At 47.9% G+C, this 21,880-nt stretch overlaps 4 protein-coding genes across 4 annotated transcripts in view; 2 read left to right on the top strand and 2 right to left on the bottom strand.

Moving 5' to 3' along the window:
- Positions 1–9,138, bottom strand: part of LOC123754442 (protein sprouty) — a 41,772-nt gene extending 32,634 nt beyond the window's left edge. Inside the window, exon 1 of the mRNA XM_045736862.2 lies at positions 8,979–9,138. The gene's annotated coding sequence lies outside the window, so the exon portion shown is untranslated. The remainder of the gene's footprint in view (positions 1–8,978) is intronic.
- Positions 6,466–7,338, bottom strand: LOC138366120 (uncharacterized). Its single transcript, XM_069326859.1, has one exon. It carries the CDS (start codon positions 7,336–7,338, stop codon positions 6,466–6,468), a length of 873 nt encoding a protein of 290 aa, XP_069182960.1.
- Positions 9,139–16,230: 7,092 nt separating the features above from the next.
- On the top strand, positions 16,231–17,340 carry LOC123748387 (SUMO-interacting motif-containing protein 1-like). Its single transcript, XM_045730576.2, has one exon. The coding sequence runs from the start codon at positions 16,231–16,233 to the stop codon at positions 17,338–17,340; it is 1,110 nt and encodes a 369-aa protein (XP_045586532.2).
- Positions 17,341–17,511: 171 nt separating this feature from the next.
- On the top strand, positions 17,512–18,132 carry LOC138366119 (suprabasin-like). The gene has a single exon (XM_069326858.1). It carries the CDS (start codon positions 17,512–17,514, stop codon positions 18,130–18,132), a length of 621 nt encoding a protein of 206 aa, XP_069182959.1.
- The last annotated feature ends 3,748 nt before the right edge of the window (positions 18,133–21,880 follow it).

Genomic DNA, 21,880 nt, shown 5'->3' with positions numbered 1-21,880 from the left:
TAGTACGGAGTATAGGCTTGATATCTTGATATCTTTTTGGAGACTTTTTCGCAATATACATAGCAAACCTCAAGCGAATAAGACAAATATTATAATTTCTGAAGCAATTAATACCAGGTGTGTCGTAGTTAATGGTATAAGTGTGGTGTTTGCGGCAGCAGTGCTCTAGCGGCACGCAGGCCAACTGATGGGGTGGCTGGCGGTGGCTGGGTGTGGGGCGGACAGGATGCTGCCGCTGCTGATGATGCTACTGCTGCTGTTCCCGCTGCTGCTCTTGCCCTAGTTTCTGCTGATGATGTTGCTGTTGACGATGCCGCTCTTGTTGTTTCTGCTGCTGATGATGATGTTACTGATGCTGCTCTTGTTTGTGCTAATGTTACTGATGCTGCTCCTGTTGTTTCTGCTGATGTTGTTGCTACTACTGCTGCTACTACTGCTGTTGCTGCTGCTCCCGCTGCTGCTGTTACAGCTGCAATTGTCAGCCTCGCTGGTGCAGCTCCACCACTGCGGATGTTGGGCTACTCTTCCGGCAAGGGTTATTGAGGAAACACCACCGCTCCATAAAAAATATATACCATTCAAATTACAACTTCCTGCGTTACCATTGAATAATCTAATATATTCATCCTGTGTGTTGGTTGACCAGCTTCACGCGACGATATCCACCTGTGTCGCCCTACAGTTAATGTTAAAACCATCTGCCGGCGTGGAATATTTATTTTAACCCAACACAAACTCCGAAAAATACTACCAGGCTGGTGAACTAGTTAGGTTAGGCTACTACAAGGCAACTACGCCAACATGGAAGGAACTCCTGGTTAACATTTGGCCATCTGTACATATCTTTTTGTCTCTGGTGCCCCTCACATCCTGTGTGGGGTGCGGGGAGGTAGCAAATACTCTAGAGGGAAAAACCTCAAACGCTCTTATAGACAGCGTTTGAGTTAACACTTTAAGCGTTTAATGAGAAAACTTTCGTCTGTCTCATTGAACTGTAATTTAGCAAAAAAAAAAAAAACTTGTTTTAACTGGATTATGGCAGGAACGTTCCTCTTATGATCCGTGGGACCTTTCACTAGATACTGAAATATGTCAAACAATATCCATAATAAATAAGGGTACTGAACTGATGTTTTACCTTGGCTATATAAAATCTTATTAGTATATTTTGGTAGCAATCTTTCCTGTAGGCATATATATATATTATAATACCCGAAAGGGGTGATTCTAGCGCGAACCTTCTCTAGTTTCCTCACATCTTTTCTTCACGTGAGAAGGAAGTTGAAAAATTAAATCTCCAAAGAATTTTATCATCTTAATATATATCAAAACCTTATATATATATATATATATATATATATATATATATATATATATATATATATATATATATATATATATATATATATATATATATAAGATGACAAAATGCTTCTTTAAACCTTAGGTAGACATGTCATCGATACAGCAGCAAAACTGAAACAAATGCTGATACATCCTTAGCTGTTTGTTCACTGGGTGATGAGCACGTGCAGTGAGACGTTAACAATTTCCAGACAGACTGTTTGTTAATACTGTATGTTTACAGTAACAGTTTTGACATATACTGTATTATATATATATATATAAATATATATATATATATATATAAATATATATATATATATAAATATATATATATATATATAAATATGTATATATATATATATATATATATATATATATATATATATATATATATATATATATAACATTATATGTGAACACTGCACCGAACAGGGTGAGAATAGCGTTAGCTACTTCATCCCTTTGTGTGTATTTATACCTCAATAAACTTATTTCAATTCTAGACACCCCCCACCCCATGGTAGCCTGTTGATCACACACATTACAACACCCGGCGCTGCAAGGTCCAGTGGCAGGTAGCCTGCCTGACATGTAAGCAGCTCTGATCATGTCGCGCGCTCTCATGTAGCCCAGAAATACATCAAATATTTCTCCCCAGAGGAGTAAGAATAAGCGTACAGAAAAGCGTGCAAAACCCGTTCTAATTACAAATTTAAGAAACAATAAGTACCTTGCGGGGATTCCGAGGATCAAGGTCCCCGCGGCCCGGTCGCTGTCCAGGTCTTGGCAACCTGACTGTTGGACGCTGCAGCTGGCATATGAATCACTACCTAGGAGGGATGCCTTAGGAGGTAACTCCTAAGGCATCAGCAATGCTCTTTACAAAATCCTTTATATAATGTAGCAATTACCAACTATTGTTTTAAATAGGAAAGTTGTTAAGTGACCTCAAATCACCCTTGACCAGCATCTTGCGAACCCTACACTTAACATACGACAATGAACAAATTAGGAGCACCTAAAACCGGAATGATCAGATGGACAATTTAAGGTGGCCTGGTCAAACTGGGCCGTGAGATTATAACCTCTAGAAATACCACCATATGATAGATACTGAAATACAAAAACAAAATTTCTTCTAAGAGCCCATTACATGAATCGCCGAGAAGACCATATACAGTATATGTGAGACAAGTCCTAAAATACGGAGGTCTATCAAGGAACCCACACTTGGCAGTGTTATAAAAACTTAAGATGCCTCAGACATCAACCACGCGGTTGGTTCTAGAACCAAGCTACGAGGACATACCACGACAGTTTAAGCTAATAAAGTTTTAATATGCAGGCCTATTAAAAAAAAAGATATGGACAGCGAGACGGTACAATTGCAAACTAGAAACACAGATGAGTCACAGTGATATAATTGTTTTTTCAGTAGCGGAGAGACACTCCATTCACAATATAAAAACACAGATATGACAAAGTTTTAATTATATCAGGTTAAAACTAGCTGCACAGATACCAAGCACAAATAACAACACACAAACACACACTAGAGGAAATAGGCCAGACACAGGATACAGAATGGGAGATGAAGTCCTTCACGAAACGGACAGAAAGAAAGATCTAGGAGTTGATATCACACCAATTCTGTCTCCTGATGCCCATATCAAAAGAATAACATCACCGGCGTATGCTAGACTAGCTAACATCAGAACTCTCTTCAGAAACATGGGTAAGTATTCTTTCAAAACCTTGTAAAACCTTGTATACCACGTATATAAGGCCAATCCTGGAGTGTGCGGCCCCAGCATGGAGCCCGTACCTTGTCAAGCAAAAGACGAAACTGGAAAAAGTTCAGAGGTATGCCACTAGGTTAGTCCCAGAACTAAGAGGGATGAGTTACGAGGAAAGGATGAGAGAACTGCACCTCATGTTGCTGGAAGACAGAAGAGCCCGGAGAGACATGATCACCACACACAATATTATCAGTGGAATTGACAAGGTAGACAAGGATGGAATATTTAACACGGGTGGTACACGCACAAATGGACACAGGTGAGTACCCAACTGAGCCACAGAGACATTAGAAAGAACGTTTTCAGTGTCATAATAGTTAGTAAATGGAATACACTAGGCAGTGATGTGGTGGAGGCTGACTCCATACACAGTTTCAAATGTAGATATGACAGAGCTTGAGAAGCTCAGGAATCTGTACACTAGTAGATTGCCGGTTGAGAGGGAGGACCAAAGAGCCAAAGCTCAACCCTCGCAAGCACAACTAGTTAAGTACACACACACACACAAATTCCCCACCCTGTCTCAACTTACAAGATATGCTCCGTCAATTTAAGCAGTTATTTTGGTGTACAATGGATTAGGCTAACACTTATTTCATACTAAAGCCGTCTCCAGGCTAGCACGACAGTTTATACAATGTTTTTATATTTATTTCAATATTCAAAACGTTCTAAAATTTGAACAAAATGTAATTTAAAAAGTATTGTTGTAAATAAACACCTGTTCGGTTATATTTATCTGGCTTAGAGACAGTTGTTTACACATGGCGCCCCCTGGACACACTTCATGAATGGTGGGAGTGTGGCGTTATCCCACTGACACACCCGACCCGCTACCTCTCCCACTTGCTAACCCAGCACACAAGCCTCCACACTGTGTACCCCACACCTTTAATCCAGACAACGAATCCTAATACTGTGTACCGTGCACCTTTAATCCAGACAAGCCTCTATACTGTGTATCATACACCATTATCACATCACAGAAGCCTCTACACTGTGTACCGTGCACCTTTAATCCAGACAAGCCTCTATACTGTGTATCATACACCATTATCGCATCACAGAAGCCTCTACACTGTGTACCGTGCACCTTTAATCCAGACAAGCCCCTATACTGTGTATCATACACCATTATCGCATCACAGAAGCCTCTACACTGTGTACCGTGCACCTTTAATCCAGACAACAAGGCTCTACACTACCGTGTAGAGTACATTGCCCATGTACACCCGTGACCCAGCACGCAGGCTTCACTGCACCGTAAACCACACCTTCACGACATAAGGTTTAGAACAGGAACAATGGTGTTTCAAGTGTAATGAATTGCAAACTGCAACAAAATGTGAATCTTCCATAAGAATTATTAAAAAATTATAATAATGATACGAACAAATTAGAATTAAAAACAAATTAAATTACTGTAATTAGAGGTTGCTTTTTTACCTTCAGTCGCTATAAAAATACCAATAAAAATATTGCTTGACTATATGCGACCGATTTTCAGTATTAACATAGCCTAATCCTCCCAAATGCCTCAAAGTTTAGGCAAATTAAAATTTCAATAACTATAGCATCTAAGAAATGCGAAAAAATGTTTTCCCCTGCCACAAGGAGTACATACATGTCTTCGGGAGACCAGCTTTTTGTAAGGATAGAATAACATTGACGCTGGTCGCACACAACGACGTAAATACTTCCATATGGCCATACCACGTGTGCGCCCCAGCTGACGCCAAACACAAGAGTTCATGGTCAGAAATCTTTCATTAGTCACTGCCTACAAGCCTAGTCCTACCACACACCACCATCATTACACACCAGACAACTTTTGGGAGGGCAGGACGGAATCACACAGGCCCAGTGGTATATAGCATCCACGTATCAGTGTGAAAAAAATCACTTTCGCCTTGTTAGATATGACCCAAACCGGCATTTGTCAAGACTGTCGGTCTATACTACACTAAGACACTACCCTTCACAACGTCCAACTTGAAGATAATATCCTCTTTACCAAACTCAACTTGCGTCTAAAAACTGGATGTCATGTTATTACCATACCGTATATCACTTGCTCACATATTTGCAACAAATATATACAGTTGCCACTTAGCTCAACAAACAGAGCAACACGGGCTCACATTGAGCCAACAAACTATACATGCTCACACACATTCATCAGCCTATACATGAGCGTCATAGTCAACAAACTATACGTCAAAAAAAAAAATACATGCTCGTACATAGTCAATAAACTATAAATTCTAGTACCGTCAACAAATTATACATGCTCATACATATTCAACAAACTATACGTACTCGTACTGTCAACAAACTATACATTCATGCTCGTAAAATAGATTCTTGTATACAGTCAAAAAACTATACACTCATACACAGTCAATAAATTATACATTCTCGTGGTCAACAAACTATACATTCTTGTACACAGTCAGCAAACTACACATTTTCATGAACAAATCCACAAGGGCCGTGATGAGGATTCGAACCTACGTCCGGGATGAGTCCAGACGCGCCTTAGTCGATCGCGTCCGGGATCATCCTGGACGTAGGTTCGAATCCTCATCACGGCCCTTGTGGATTTGTTCATTTGATATATCACACTACTGTGATTGTCGTATACTCATTCTCGTACATAGCAAACAGCAACAGATCCCATTCATTTAACAAACGACGCTGGTATAGCAAATACGAATTTAACAGTAAAAAAAAGTAAAAATATATTTTCTGCCCTAAACTAATTAATTAAACCAAATTTAAACCTGCAGACGCCCAAGGGATAACTTTAAACCAATTGGGAGCTCCAAGTACACGCCAAATCATTAGGGGTAATTTGAATTAATTTACCTTAATGTGCACTTATATATACGTAGAATTCTATGTAAATACCATAAGATCACATGCCAACAATAAACTAGTCCTACCCAACACTTAAATTACAAAATGCACAACAGCCTACATGGAAAATATATTCTAATCTTATGTAGATATATAAAATTATTATTAATTAGAAAGTAGCCTAGTCAATAATACATAAATATACAAAAATGAGTGAGTGGGCAGACATTTCAGCAATGTTGGGAACTCCCCCAAAAAACGGTCAGATACTGGAGTCGTCTGTGTGGCCCCTGATGTGGTTGGTGGTCGCACAGTGGAGTTCCTGTGTCGAGCCCCTGATGCGGTGGCTGCGCAGTGCAGTTCCTGGTACAGGGGCCCCCCTGATGTGGTCACACAGTAAAGTCCCTGGTGTGGGCTTTTGTATGTGGTGGCGATATGCTTCATATGGTGGTTCATATTGTCATGGCGATGTGATGGCAGCATGCTGGAGTCCCTGGAGGTGGTGGTTGCAGCATGCTGGAGTCCCTGGAGGTGGTGGTGGCAGCATGCTGGAGTCCCTGGAGGTGGTGACAGCATGCTGGAGTCCCTGGAGGTGGTGGTGGCAGCATGCTGGAGTCCCTGGAGGTGGTGGTGGCAGCATGCTGGAGTCCCTGGAGGTGGTGGTGGCAGCATGCTGGAGTCCCTGGAGGTGGTGGTGGCAGCATGCTGGAGTCCCTGGAGGTGGTGGTGGCAGCATGCTGGAGTCCCTGGAGGTGGTGGTGGCAGCATGCTGGAGTCCCTGGAGGTGGTGACAGCATGCTGGAGTCCCTGGAGGTGGTGGTGGCAGCATGCTGGAGTCCCTGGAGGTGGTGGTGGCAGCATGCTGGAGTCCCTGGAGGTGGTGGTGGCAGCATGCTGGAGTCCCTGGAGGTGGTGACAGCATGCTGGAGTCCCTGGAGGTGGTGGTGGCAGCATGCTGGAGTCCCTGGAGGTGGTGGTGGCAGCATGCTGGAGTCCCTGGAGGTGGTGGTGGCAGCATGCTGGAGTCCCTGGAGGTGGTGGCAGCATGCTGGAGTCCCTGGAGGCGGTGGTGACAGCATGCTGGAGTCCCTGGAGGTGGTGGTGGCAGCATGCTGGAGTCCCTGGAGGTGGTGGTGGCAGCATGCTGGAGTCCCTGGAGGTGGTGACAGCATGCTGGAGTCCCTGGAGGTGGTGGTGGCAGCATGCTGGAGTCCCTGGAGGTGGTGGTGGCAGCATGCTGGAGTCCCTGGAGGTGGTGGCAGCATGCTGGAGTCCCTGGAGGCGGTGGTGACAGCATGCTGGAGTCCCTGGAGGTTGTAACATTATGATTCATATGGCGGTAGTATGCTGAGGTCCCTCGGGTGTGGTGGCCGCATGTTTGGGGATCAGGGTGTGGGTGATCGCATGCTGAGTGAGGTCCTTGAGGAGGACCTGGGGATGAAAGCCGGATGCTGAGGTCCCTAAAGTGGGACCTGGGGGTACTGGTCGCATGCTGAGGTCCCCAAAGTGGGACCTGGGGGTGAAGGCCGCATGCTGAGGTCCCCAAAGTGGGATCTGGGTGTGCTGGCTGCATGCTGAGGTCCCTAAAGTGGGACCTGGGTGTTCTGGTCGCGTGCTGAGGTCCCTAAAGTGGGACCAGGGGGCACTGGTCGCATGCTGAGGTCCCCAAAGTGGGACGTGGGGGTGAAGGCCGCGTGCTGAGGTCCCCAAAGTGGGACCTGGGGGTGAAGGCCGCGCGCTGAGGTCCCTAGAGGGGGCTACTGGGAGCCAGCACTCAAGCCGTGGCACTATGCCAGATCCGCGGTGAAATTCGCCGATGTCCTTCTTGCCTAAAGCTTGAGAGAAAACTGGCTGGTAGTACATAGTCCAAGGTGGGAGGAGGCCGACCGCGCCTCCTCTGCCTTACACACGGCAATCATTCACTCCTAAGGTCTTCTGTCCATTCACTCCTCCATTCTGTCCATTCACTCCTAGGTTCCGTCCATTCACTCCTAGGTTCTGTCCATTCACTCCTGTCTGTCTGTCGCAGCTGCTACGAGTCAAGTCCTTTCTCTTTCTGTTTTTTTTTAACGTATTTTCAGACGTGTACGTTCACTCCAAAATATTTTCATCCACACTTATCGCACACTATCGTATTATTCAGTCACTTGGTGTTTAGTTAACAATGATGATATTACAACACTGATAATGGGCTCCAATGTTCATTTTCAAAGTCTGTTTCTGAGAGCCCCAACTTTGGTTCTCCTGTTCCCCTGAGAGCACCCACTTAGGTCCCCCTTATGAGCACCCACTTTGGTTCCCTTATACGGAAGGACCACACTTTGGTCCCCACACGAGCACCACTTTAGGCTCCCCCCTTCCCCCCCTGTGGCCCCTGAGAGAGCACCCACTTAGGCTGCCCCCCCCTGAGAGCACCCACCTAAGGCTCCCCCAGAGTGCACCACCGTGGTATCTGGTTGTCGTCAGCCACTGAAGGTTCCATACGCGGTGCGCTGTCCTCCTGGCGGCGGGGGGAGGGTGTAAGTTCAGCCTTCCAGTTATATAAATGGCTTCAGCAGAGCCGCCTCGTCGACACCCTAGGGTGTGTGTGGAGCCCTCGCACACACCACCGTCAGGAGCAGTGGTGGTAGTGGTAGTAGTGGTGGTAGTGGTGGTGGTGGTGGTGTGGGGTTCCAGTAGGTGGCGAGGCGGCCACCACGGCGCATCCACCATCCCCCACACATGCTCCGTTATATCCACATTTTCACTGCTAAAACACACTTCTCCACTCTTTTCTTGCGCTGGCGACCTCGTTCGAGACACGAGACGTGGCGGAAGTTAGGTCCTGAAGGTTGCAAGGGCTAGTAGGCCTTGTGGGACCAAGGCCTAGAAAGCTTCAACTAGGTTTTTATGAATGAGATTAAACTGCTCACCATCATTGAATGAAATGGCTGCCCACAAACACAATTCCACGTCTCGTAGCGTATAACTTACCTATTCCCACAAATTCTCATCAGTAGGTAAATCCAAAATCGACGAAAACACAGCAGAGGGAGGAAGATGAGGCTTTTGATAATCCAAATGTCGATATAATCCTTAGGAGCACACAGCAGTGTGTTCACCCTCTCACAGTTGGACCAAATATGGACCCGGAGCGTCAGCCCAGCCCAGGCGAGACACGGGCGAGTCCACTCCAGTGGCCGCGGGGGAGGAAGCTCCTCCACTCCTCTCCACCCGTATACATCTAACTCGCCATATATACCAACCATACTTTACACCTCCTTATTGATATCCTCATTATATTACACGTTAAATATACCTTCATTTACGTACTTATTTATCTAGTAAATACCATGAATATTCCTTAACATTATTAAAGACCGTAAGTATCTATATACGAGTACTTTAGGGGAGGGGGGTTAATTAATAAAGATGTTAGGCCGTTGTGTATACCAGAATAACGACGTGCCTTGGGCGTCAACCCCAAGCACAGTGTTGCAGTGAAAGGCAAGGGGGAAGGAAGCCAAATTCCCCCATAATACAGTCCAGAGGGAGGAAAGACAAGCAACAGGCGTTAGTTTCATTCATAAGAGCAGACGCCTCACTGCCGGACGTACAACGCATTCCTTTCATCGACTCACAACCCGACTGCAACGCCTCGTGCAACTCATGTGCCGTCGCAACACACACTCCCCGGGATAAACAATTCCCTCAGATAGGAAAATCGGGTTTAAAAGTTATAGAAATGGAGTAAAACTAACCCACAACCCAAGGTACCACCCCCCCCCACCCAGCCAAAAGAGGATGGGGTGGGGGGGAAGAGGGGGGGAGGGAGGAGGTGTGGCTGCCGAGAGTTCTTACACAAATAGTCGTACAAGGCCGGGGTCGCCTGGGTGCGCCTAGTACAAACGGACGTCTCTCTCTCTCTCTCTTAGCTAGGGCAAGGGGCCCTCTATATTCATTACTCATCTAGCAAGGGACACTAGCTGCACCCATTACTCACCTAAGATGGGGCCCCATATTCGTCTCTCTCTCTCTTAGCTAGGGCAAGGGGCCCTCTATATTCATTACTCATCTAGCAAGGGACACTAGCTCCACCCATTACTCACCTAAGATGAGGCCCCATATTCGTCTCTCTCTCTCTTAGCTAGGGCAAGGGGCCCTCTATATTCATTACTCATCTAGCAAGGGACACTAGCTACACCCATTACTCACCTAGCAGTTAACACCACACACCCATTATACACCTAGGGCTATTGTGCACATCCTGCCATGCCTTTTGGTCTCATGTGATGTTATTTCTGTGTGTAGATTTGGAACCATTACTTTTAATATATAAAGTGTAAATTACTATGAGTCTCCCGCCTGTGCTCTAGGAGAAAACAGATTTAACTTTTTAAGGCGGTCCAAATAATTCTGACGTTCAATTGAGTTGATGCTAGCGGTGAAGGATCTGTGCACGATCTCCAGGTCAGCAAATTCTTCAGCTTTGAATTGTGGTGTTCGTGAGCAACAGTATTCCACTCTGGTGAACAATAATGTCACAACTTGCAGGTGGAACAGCAAGTTTATAGTGTTCTATAACAGTAAGTTCTTCCGGCATGATTACTCCTTAGTCTGCCCGAAACGCTTTGCGTAATAGTGGCTTTAGGCATTGTATGTACTAGCTCTATCTATAAATCTTTCAATTTTTGTCAAATCTCTTGTATGTATGTACCTTATCTGAATAAACATTTATTTATTTATTATTTATTTATTTATTTATTTTATGCATCATTTCCTTTGAGTAGTGCGGGTGGTCTGTGTTTAACGTGTAGTTTCTGCATTGATGTTTACTCTATTTTTTTCAGTGCTGTAGTAATTGGAACTTATCCTCATTAAACATCATGTTTCTGTCTGTGGCTCGTTGAAACACTTGATTAACATCAGAGTGGAAGTTTGCTGTATACTCTTTGTTGGCTACTCCCCTGGACATGCTGGTATCATCTGTAGAGGGTGATACAGTACTTTACGCAGACGAGGAGTCACAATAACGTGGCTGAAATATGTTGACCAGACCGATCGACTTGAGAATGGTCCAGGACGGACCGAAACGTCGGCGTCCCTTCACCTTCTAGTGTGTGGTCTGGTCAACAATACAGTACTATAGTTTGTACCCTTGTCTATGTCCGATATGAGGACGAGGTAGAGTACCGGGGCACGCACAGCACTCTGGGACATGCACAGTACTCTGGGGGGACTGAGCTCTTCAAGGTGGATGATTCAGACTGTACTCTGTTGACCATTAAACTCTGGACTCTGTTTGTTACGAAGTTAAAGATCCATCTCCCTACTTTGCTAGCAATTTCTTTTTGTGTGCAATAACATCATGGTCACATTTGTCGAAGGCTTTTGCGAAATCTGTGAAAATTATATCGGCAATTTGTCTTTCATGACATCTGGTGCCATGCCACAGTGGTCCAGCAGCTGTGAGAGGCAGGAGCGCCCTGTTCTGAACCCGTGTTGACCAGGGTTAGGTGGACCCTGTCAGTACCTGGGTTTTGTGATCTTACTCCTTAGTACTCATTGAAAGATTGGTATGATGTTTGAGGCTAGAGTTATTGGTCTATATTTTGTTGCATCAGCTTTACTGCCTCTCTTGTAGAGTGGTGTTATCTCTCATGTTCTAGGTATGTCGGGATGACACCATTATCTTGGACATATCTTTAAAGGATGTTACGGGCCTGTGATAGTGAAGTTCTTGATGAATATAGAATTCCAGGAGTCTGGGACTGGTGCAGAGTGCATGGGGGTAGACTACGGGATCACCATAGCCCGTGCTATTTGGAACTTGTTCCAAGTAGCGAATCTTAAGCCACAACAACAAGAGAGTTCATGGGGCATGCTGTCAATGGTCACTTCAAACTGCAGTGGGGTTAGGGTTGACAGCTTATATAAATATGGTTTAATGATGCTATTTTACTCGTAAAGAATTCGTTTGGATCACTGATCTGTAATGTGTTGAAGGGTTCACTGAAAACACTCATACTGTAACCTCAGTATTCCACTCATTTCTTTGCTGTCATCCCATTCTTTTAGAAAATGTATGAGGTCTTTTACCCCAATCCCCCACCACTTTCGTCCTCCCCTTCACACCCTTACTGCTCTCTCTCTCTCTCTCTCTCTCTCTCTCTCTCTCTCTCTCTCTCTCTCTCTCTCTCTCTCTCTCTCTCTCTCTCTCTCTCTCTCTCTCTCTCTCTCCAGAGAGAGAGAAAGAGAGAGAGAGAGAGAGAGACACCCCAGAACCATAAATCAATACCGGCCATATTTACAAGTTAGTGTTGCGAAGAGTTGCTTACGCATATCTGCGTATGTCATGTGGATTGCGCACATGTACGGTATGCACCCTCAGTCTGCGTATGACTGTCTGCGTATATTTGGGTATGACTGTGTCTGCGTATATTTGGGTATGACTGTGTCTGCGTATCGGTCTGCCTGGGTGTGCCTGCGTATATCTACGCAAGTCGGCGAGTGAGTCCCTTCACTACTACAGATACTTAGCGGATAAATATGAAGAATGAATGCAAACCATGACCCAAGTATCAACACTCCAGCTTCAGGCCCGACGCGAGCATCAACGCCTCACTTAAACTGATGTGCTCACCCTAGTTGTGCTTGCCGGGGGGAGGTCGAGCTCTGGCTCTCTGGTCCCCGCCACGAGGTACGCGCCCGGGGACGTCACTGGGCGGCGTCTCCCACCGACCAATCAACTAACGCAACGCGTATATATGCCCCCTTCCTGGAATCTTTTCACGAGCTCAACAAAAACTCGTCTATAAAACACGTGGGTGAGGGGGGGGGTGGGTGAGGGGGGGGGGTGAGGGGGGGGGGGGTGATGGGGGAGGGGGGAGGGGGGAGTCACATCCGGCTGGGAGCTGACTGATGCTGTTGATAAAATGCTGCGCTCATCGGTCCGGTCGGAAGTGGGAGGTGACGTCATCAATGCTGAGCCGCCCCCCCCCCCAAGAGTTGCCAGTGAAGCATTATACCCCGCTCCCTCACCCCCCCTGGAGCCCCCCCCCCCGGTGGGGGGAGGGGGGTTGAGAGAGGGAGTTTCATTTGCTTATTTATTCTAGCTTTGTTTTATTGTTTTGGTGTGGATGAGAGATAGGGATTGGGCCCGGTGGCAGGGGGGAACTGGGCCGGGTGGCAGGGGGGAACAGGGCCCGGCGGCAGGGAGGGATAGGGCCCGGCGGCAGGGAGGGATAGGGCCCGGCGGCAGGGAGGGATAGGGCCCGGCGGCAGGGGGGGATAGGGCCCGGCGGCAGGGGGGATAGGGCCTTCGGCAGGGGGGGGATAGGGCCCGGCGGCAGAGAGGGATAGGGCCCGGCGGCAGGGGGGGATAGGGCCCGGCGGCAGGGGGGGGGGATAGGTTAGAATAGGGAGATTTGGAAAGGCGGGGGAGGAGAAATAGGTAAAGAGGGATGATTAAAATATGCAGGAGAGGTGGGGAATGGGGGAGAGAGAGAGAATGAAGAGCGAGAGAGAGAGAGAGAGAGAGAGAGAGAGAGAGAGAGAGAGAGAGAGAGAGAGAGAGAGAGAGAGAGAGAGAGAGAGAGAGAGAGAGAGAGAGAGAGAGAGCGAGAGAGAGAGAGAGAGAGAGAGAGAGAGAGACTGTGGCTGGGTTGGTGTATACTGAGTGATAATCACTCTGAGTGAGTGATTAGGAATCAAATTTCTAGTTGTATGGAAAATAATGAGTTACACAATCCAGGACAACATGGATTTAGAGCGGGCAGATCCTGTCTGTCACAGTTACTCAACCACTATGATAAAATCACAGAAGCTTTAGAAGAAAAGCAAAATGCAGATGTTGTATACACAGACTTTGTAAAGGCATTCGACAAATGTGACCATGGAGTGATAGCACACAAAATGAGGTCAATGGGAATAACTGGTAAAGTAGGACGCTGGATACTCAATTTCCTGTCGAACAGAACACAAAGAGTAACAGTCAATCAAGTAAAATAAAGTCCGAACGCAGTTAAAAGTTCTGTACCTCAAGGTACAGTCCTTGCACCGCTACTGTTCCTTATTCTCATATCAGATACAGATAAAAATACAAGTCACAGCTTCGTGTCATCCTTTACAGATGACACAAAAATTAGCATGAAAATTACCTCTGCTGAAGGCATGGAAAAATTTCAAGAAGATATCAACAAATTTTTCGATTGGACAGCAGAAAATAACATGATGTTTAACAGTGATAAATTTCAGGTACTCATTTTCGGGAAAAATGAGGATTTGAAACATAATACAGGGTACAAAACACAATTGAATCTGCCCATAATAGGTAAATAGCATGACAAGGATTTGGGAATAATGATGTCCGACGACCTAAGGTTTAGGGAGCATAACCAAGCAAATATTGCGTCAGCCAGAAAATGATAGGATGGATTACGAGAACTTTTAAATCCAGGGATCCCATCACAATGGTTGTACTCTTCAAGTCACTTGTGTTGTCCCGTTTTGAGTACTGCTCAGTATTCACTTCCCCCTTCAGAGCAGGAGAGATTGCTGAAATAGAAGGAATACAGAGAACATATACAGCACGCATAGACGAGATAAAACACCTAAATTATTGGGATCGTCTCAAAGCTCTCCAAATGAACTCTATAGAAAAGAGACGAGAGAGATACCAAATAATATACACATGGAAAATACTGGAGGGCCAGGTCCCAAATCTATACAGTAAAATAACAACGTACAGGAGTGAACGATATGGAAGAAAATGTAAGATTGAACCAGTGAAGAGCAGAGGTGCCATAGGCACAATCAGAGAACACTGTATAAACATCAGAGGTCCGCGGTTGTTCAACGTCCTCCCAGCGACTATAAGAAATATTGCCGGAACAACCGTGGACATCTTCAAGAGGAAACTGGACGGTTTTCTAAGAGAAGTTCCGGACCAGCCGGGCTGTGGTGGTTATGTGGGCCTGTGGGCCGCTCCAAGCAACAGCCTGGTGGACCAAACTCTCACAAGTCGAGCCTGGCCTCGGGCCGAGCTTGGGGAGTAGAAGAACTCCCAGAACACCATCAAGCAGGAATCAACCAGGTATACTGTGGCTGGGTTGGTGTATACTGAGTGTGTGAATGATCTCTCTCTCTCTCTCCAAAGGGTTTGACAAGATACGGGGGAAGGGGGGGGGGGAGGACGAAGGATAGGATAGGATAGGATAGGGGCTGGAAACAGGATGAGGATGACGACAAAAGGGGGGGGGGGTCAGAAAGATCTGTGGCCTAACTTAGGGAGCCGGTCGGCCGAGCGGACAGCACCCAGGACTTGTGATTCTGTGGTCCCGGGTTCGATCCCGGGCGCCGGCGAGAAACAATGGGCAGAGTTTCTTTCACCCTATGCCCCTGTTACCTAGCAGTGAAATAGGTACCTGGGTGTTAGTCAGCTGTCACGGGCTGCTTCCTGGGGGTGGAGGCCTGGTCGAGGACCGGGCCGCGGGGACACTAAAAAGCCCCGAAATCATCTCAAGATAACCCCTAAATTCTCCTAGTAAAGTCATAGCATATTCGTGTGCGGAGATTTCGAGCTTTGTGCAGATATTTGGATGTAACGGCTCTTCCTAACGTCGACTATAATTACTGTATAGGAACTGCTTCGTCTGTTTCAACAGGCCTTGTGCAGTTTGTTATTTTTATGCTATGTTCTTCTAATTATTATGTTCTGCTGCATGGGTAACAGCTTCTCCTCCACATCAACCTACCCAAGGCTTTGCGCCCTGGAGAGGCCACTCCAGCCTCGATTTTTTTCCCTAGAACAGCAAGTTAAGGGTCCTCTGGTAGGTTAGGAGGGGAGGAAGTTCTCCTAAGAGTTCAAAACGTCATAAAAACCGTTGATTGAAAGTTTCCTCTCCTAACTTAACCGATTAAAGCCGGAGGACTCCAACAGAAAACGGGATAGTACATCACTTTCCTCAGCCGATTTCATTTCAAATCATGTCCATTTATTTATTTATATATATACAAGAAAGTACATTGAGTTTGTGAGGGTACATAGCTTGGTGTTTACGTTCTTGTAAAGCCACTAGTACGCGCAGCGTTTCGGGCAGGTCATAGCGCGCATACGGGCGGAAACCGTCGATATTTTAAGAGGACGGGTTGACCATACACCCATAAGAATGTTTTATTTTGGTAATGGGGCGTGGCGCTAGTGGCCTGCCTCACCAAACAAGCCGTGAAGGAGGCAGGCCAAGTCATGAAGGAGGCAGGTCAAGTCATGAAGGAGGCAGGTCAAGCCATGAAGGAGGCAGGTCAAGTCATGAAGGAGGCAGGTCAAGTCATGAAGGAGGCAGGTCAAGCCATGATGGAGGCAGGCCAAGCCATGAAGGAGGCAGGTCAAGTCATGAAGGAGGCAGGTCAAGTCATGAAGGAGGCAGGTCAAGCCATGATGGAGGCAGGCCAAGCCATGAAGGAGGCAGGTCAAGTCATGAAGGAGGCAGGTCAAGTCATGAAGGAGGCAGGTCAAGCCATGATGGAGGCAGGCCAAGCCATGAAGGAGGCAGGTCAAGATATGAAGGAGGCAGGTCAAGTCATGAAGGAGGCAGGTCAAGTCATGAAGGAGGCCGGTCAAGTCATGAAGGAGGCAGGTCAAGTCATGAAGGAGGCAGGTCAAGTCATGAAGGAGGCAGGTCAAGCCATGATGGAGGCAGGTCAAGTCATGAAGGAGGCAGGTCAAGCCATGATGGAGGCAGGCCAAGCCATGAGGGAGGCAGGTCAAGCCATGAAGGAAGCAGGTCAAGCCATGAAGGAGGCAGGCCAAGCCATGAAGGAGGCAGGTCAAGTCATGAAGGAGGCAGGTCAAGTCATGAAGGAGGCAGGTCAAGTCATGAAGGAGGCAGGTCAAGTCATGAAGGAGGCAGGTCAAGTCATGAAGGAGGCAGGTCAAGCCATGATGGAGGCAGGTCAAGTCATGAAGGAGGCAGGTCAAGCCATGATGGAGGCAGGCCAAGCCATGAGGGAGGCAGGTCAAGCCATGAAGGAAGCAGGTCAAGCCATGAAGGAAGCAGGTCAAGCCATGAAGGAGGCAGGTCAAGCCATGAAGGAGGCAGGTCAAGCCATGAAGGAGGCAGGTCAAGCCATGAAGGAGGCAGGCCAAGCCATGAAGGAAGCAGGTCAAGCCATGAAGCAGGCAGGTCAAGCCATGAAGGAGGCAGGTCAAGCCATGAAGGAGGCAGGCCAAGCCATGAAGGAGGCAGGTCAAGCCTTGAAGGAGGCAGGTCAAGCCTTGAAGGAGGCAGGTCAAGCCTTGAAGGAGGCAGGTCAAGCCTTGAAGGAGGCAGGTCAAGCCATGAAGGAGGCAGGCTAAGCCATGAAGGAGGCAGGTCAAGCCATGAAGGAGGCAGGTCAAGCCAGGAAGGAGGCAGGCCAAACCATGAAGGAGGCAGGCCAAGCCATGAAGGAGGCAGGTCAAGCCTTGAAGGAGGCAGGTCAAGCCTTGAAGGAGGCAGGTCAAGCCATGAAGGAGGCAGGCTAAGCCATGAAGGAGGCAGGTGAAGCCATGAAGAAGGCAGGTGAAGCCGTGAAGGAGGCAGGCCAAGCCATGAAGAAGGCAGGTCAAGCCATGAAGGAGGCAGGCCAAGACATGAAGGAGGCAGGTCAAGCCGTGAAGGAGGCAGGCCAAGCCATGAAGGAGGCAGGTCAAGCCATGAAGGAGGCAGGTCAAGCCATGAAGGAGGCAGGCCAAGACATGAAGGAGGCAGGTCAAGCCATGAAGGAGGCAGGCCAAACCATGAAGGAGGCAGGCCAAGCCATGAAGGAGGCAGGCCAAGCCATGAAGGAGGCAGGTCAAGCCATGAAGGAGGCAGGCCAAGCCATGAAGAAGGCAGGTCAAGCCGTGAAGGAGGCAGGCCAAGCCATGAAGGAGGCAGGCCAAGCCATGAAGGAGGCAGGCCAAGCCATGAAGGAGGCAGGCCAAGCCATGAAGGAGGCAGGCCAAGCCATGAAGAAGGCAGGTCAAGCCGTGAAGGAGGCAGGCCAAGCCATGAAGGAGGCAGGCCAAGCCATGAAGGAGGCAGGCCAAGCCATGAAGGAGGCAGGCCAAGCCATGAAGGAGGCAGGCCAAGCCAGAGTGGAAATTGAAGGTCAACAGAATGAATAAAAGATCATGAATTTCTGGAGGAGGGAATGAGGCGCCGGGCAGGCTAGAGGACAGGCAGGCTAGAGGAGGGAGGATGGGGTGGCTGCGGAGGGCTGGCTAGGGCAGGCTAGGCCGGCCACACCGGCTCAAAGGAATGTCATCCACCAAGGCCGGATCTACAAGGTAAGAGATAGCCTCTGTCCCAGCCGGCAGCGCTCTTCATTCTCGGATGCCAAATATTTCTTCACTTTCCAAGGGGACCTGATCACGGGATGAATCATCTCAGCCCAGTAACGGGTATTGAAACCTACCTAACCTTATTTACCCTAACCTTACTTACCCTAACCTTACTTACCCTAACCTTACTTACCCTAACCTTACTTCACCTAACTTTACTTGCGCTAATGTTACCCACCCTTACCTTACCCACCCTAACCTTACTTACCCTAATCTTGCATAACTTAACGTTACCCACCATTACATAATCTTACCTAACCCTACTCAACCTAAATGTACTCTCCCTAACCCAATCTTATCTTATCTAACCTTAACTTACCCATCCTGACCTGACTCTACCCACCCCAAACCTGACCTTAGCCTAGCCTAACCTAAACTTAGCGAACCAAGCCTTGCCTGGCCCAACCAAGTTTAACCTGTCTAATGAGGCTATCTTGTTCTGCCCTCTCATTGGTCAGCTGCGGCTGTAGGTGCGGTATAAACTGGCAATTCTGTTGTTTTTTGTCTTCTAGTTGTTAAGACGTACCCGAGTATAGGCTGGTAGTTGATAGTTGTTGATAATGGTTGTTGATTGAGTGTGTTTGATATGTAGTGCTTCGTCTATGTCTAGTCTCCGTTTGTCGTTGTATCTGTCGACGATTTCGGCGTTGTTTGTCAAGGATATCTCCGGCGATAGTTTTGATAGAGATTGATATCTTGACGTTTGAAAGAGTTTGACACACTTTTTGACGTTTGAAAGAGTTTGACACACTTTTTGACGTTTGAAAGAGTTTGACACACTTTTTGACGTTTGATAGAGCCTTGTTGTGTGTGCAGAGTCAACCACCTTGAGAGATATGTTGCTGTCTTGCCAATATATGGAGATCATCGGGGCTGATAGTCCCACAAGCTCTAAGTTTACTGTTGCCTTGATTGTTGCAAAGTAGAATTGCAGATTGCAATCACAATTATGTGATGTGTCTATGATAACAACATGGAAACGTTTGAGTCTGGGGGGAGGAGGGGGGGGGGTGGTTCAGAACTCCCCCCCCATCCCTAATGATTCCTTCACACATCCCCAAAGATTTCCCCACACATCCCCAAAGATTTCCCCACACATCCTCAAAGATTCCCCCACACATCCCCAAGGATTCCTCATACTTCCCAAAGATTCCCCCACACATCCCCAGAGATTCCCCCACACAGCCCCAAAGATTCCCCCACACAGCCCCAAAGATTCCCCCACACAGCCCCAAAGATTCCCCCACACAGCCCCAAAGATTCCCCCACACAGCCCCAAAGATTCCCCCACACAGCCCCAAAGATTCCCCCACACAGCCCCAAAGATTCCCCCACACATCCCCAGAGATTCCCCACACAGCCCCAAAGATTCCCCACACATCCTCAAAGATTCCCCCACACATCCCCAAGGATTCCTCATACTTCCCAAAGATTCCCCCATACATCCCCAGAGATTCCCCCACACAGCCCCAAAGATTCCCCCACACAGCCCCAAAGATTCCCCCACACAGCCCCAAAGATTCCCCCACACAGCCCCAAAGATTCCCCCTCACAGCCCCAAAGATTTCCCCCACACATCCCCAGAGATTCCCCCACACAGCCCCAAAGATTCCCCCACACAGCCCCAAAGATTCCCCCACACAGTCCCAAAGATTCCCCCACACATCCCCAGAGATTCCCCACACAGCCCCAAAGATTCCCCACACATCCTCAAAGATTCCCCCACACAGCCCCAAAGATTCCCCCACACAGCCCCAAAGATTCCCCCACACAGCCCCAAAGATTCCCCCACACAGCCCCAAAGATTCCCCCTCACAGCCCCAAAGATTCCCCCACACAGCCCCAAAGATTCCCCCACACAGCCCCTAAGATTCCCCCACACAGCCCCAAAGATTCCTCCACACAGCCCCAAAGATTCTCCCACACATCCCCAAAGATTCCACCCCACACAGCCCCAAAGATTCCCCCACACAGCCCCAAAGATTCCCCCACACATCCCTAAAGATTCCCCCCACACATCCCCAAAGATTCCCCCACACAGCCCCTAAGATTCCCCCACACAGCCCCAAAGATTCCCCCACACAGCCCCAAAGATTCCCCCACACATCCCTAAAGATTCCCCCCACACATCCCCAAAGATTCCCCCACACAGCCCCTAAGATTCCCCCACACAGCCCCAAAGATTCCTCCACACAGCCCCAAAGATTCCCCCACACATCCCCAAAGATTCCACCCCACACAGCCCCAAAGATTCCCCCACACAGCCCCAAAGATTCCCCCACACATCCCTAAAGATTCCCCCCACACATCCCCAAAGATTCCCCCACACAGCCCCAAAGATTCCTCCACACAGCCCCAAAGATTCCCCCACACATCCCCAAAGATTCCACCCCACACAGCCCCAAAGATTCCCCCACACAGCCCCAAAGATTCCCCCACACATCCCTAAAGATTCCCCCCACACATCCCCAAAGATTCCCCCACACAGCCCTAAAGATTCCACCCCACACAGCCCCAAAGATTCTCCCACACATCCCCAAAGATTCCACCCCACACAGCCCCAAAGATTCCCCCACACATCCCCAAAGATTCCCCCACACAGCCCTAAAGATTCCCCCACACAGCCCCAAAGATTCCCCCACACAGCCCCAAAGATTCCACCCCACACAGCCCCAAAGATTCCCCCCACACAGCCCCAAAGATTCCCCCACACAGCCCTAAAGATTCCCCCCCACACATCCCCAAAGATTCCCCCACACAGCCCCAAAGATTTGCTAACGATTACCTCACCACTGACGAGCAGTTAACTCTCGCAGTGTGACCACGAGATTAGTTGAATAACTAATCTAATCAATGATTACAAAATCAACTAATCAATGATTAGTTGATTTTGTGTTATTTAACGACGATTGAAAGATTTTGCAAACATCTGTGTTCAAGATGTTTCAATCGTTAGAGTGCAGGTGTTGTTTGCTGACCTGTTGCAATAACATGTGTGTGCTCTGAAGGATAACATGTGTGTGTTCTGAGGGATAACATGTGTGTGTTTACACATGTTAATAACAGAACCGCAATAATGAGGCAGGTCAGGCTATATCCAATGATGAGGCAGGTCAGTGAGGCGGGGATTCGAACGAGTGAAGAGTTAAATCCTAAGGCAACAAGTACCACAAGACTTTGAGGTGGGGAGTATAGAGCTAGAGCTCACTTCCCCGCAGTCACTGAGTGGTAAGTACTCTGCTCTACCATAGAGCCAAGCGAGGCGGCCACTCTGCTGGGCTCTGCATCACCACACTGAGGTCTGGGGCCGTGAGAGCCGCTCGACCAATCAGAATGCCCCAGTGCCTTGGTGTGGGGGGAGGGGGGGTTATGACTGGTTGTTTGGGCCGTGGAGGTGTGGCACCAGGGTGTAGAGGTCAGGTACAGGTGTGGAGGTCAGGTATAGGTGTGGAGGTCAGGTATAGGTGTGGAGGTCAGGTATAGGTGTGGAGGTCAGGTATAGGTGTGGAGGTCAGGTATAGGTGTGGAGGTC

This window comes from Procambarus clarkii, chromosome 18 (assembly GCF_040958095.1).
Source record: "Procambarus clarkii isolate CNS0578487 chromosome 18, FALCON_Pclarkii_2.0, whole genome shotgun sequence".
In the NCBI taxonomy this organism is placed as follows: domain Eukaryota; kingdom Metazoa; phylum Arthropoda; class Malacostraca; order Decapoda; family Cambaridae; genus Procambarus; species Procambarus clarkii.
The sequence above is the reverse complement of the archived record's forward strand: the minus strand, read 5'-3'. Positions and strand labels throughout refer to the sequence as shown.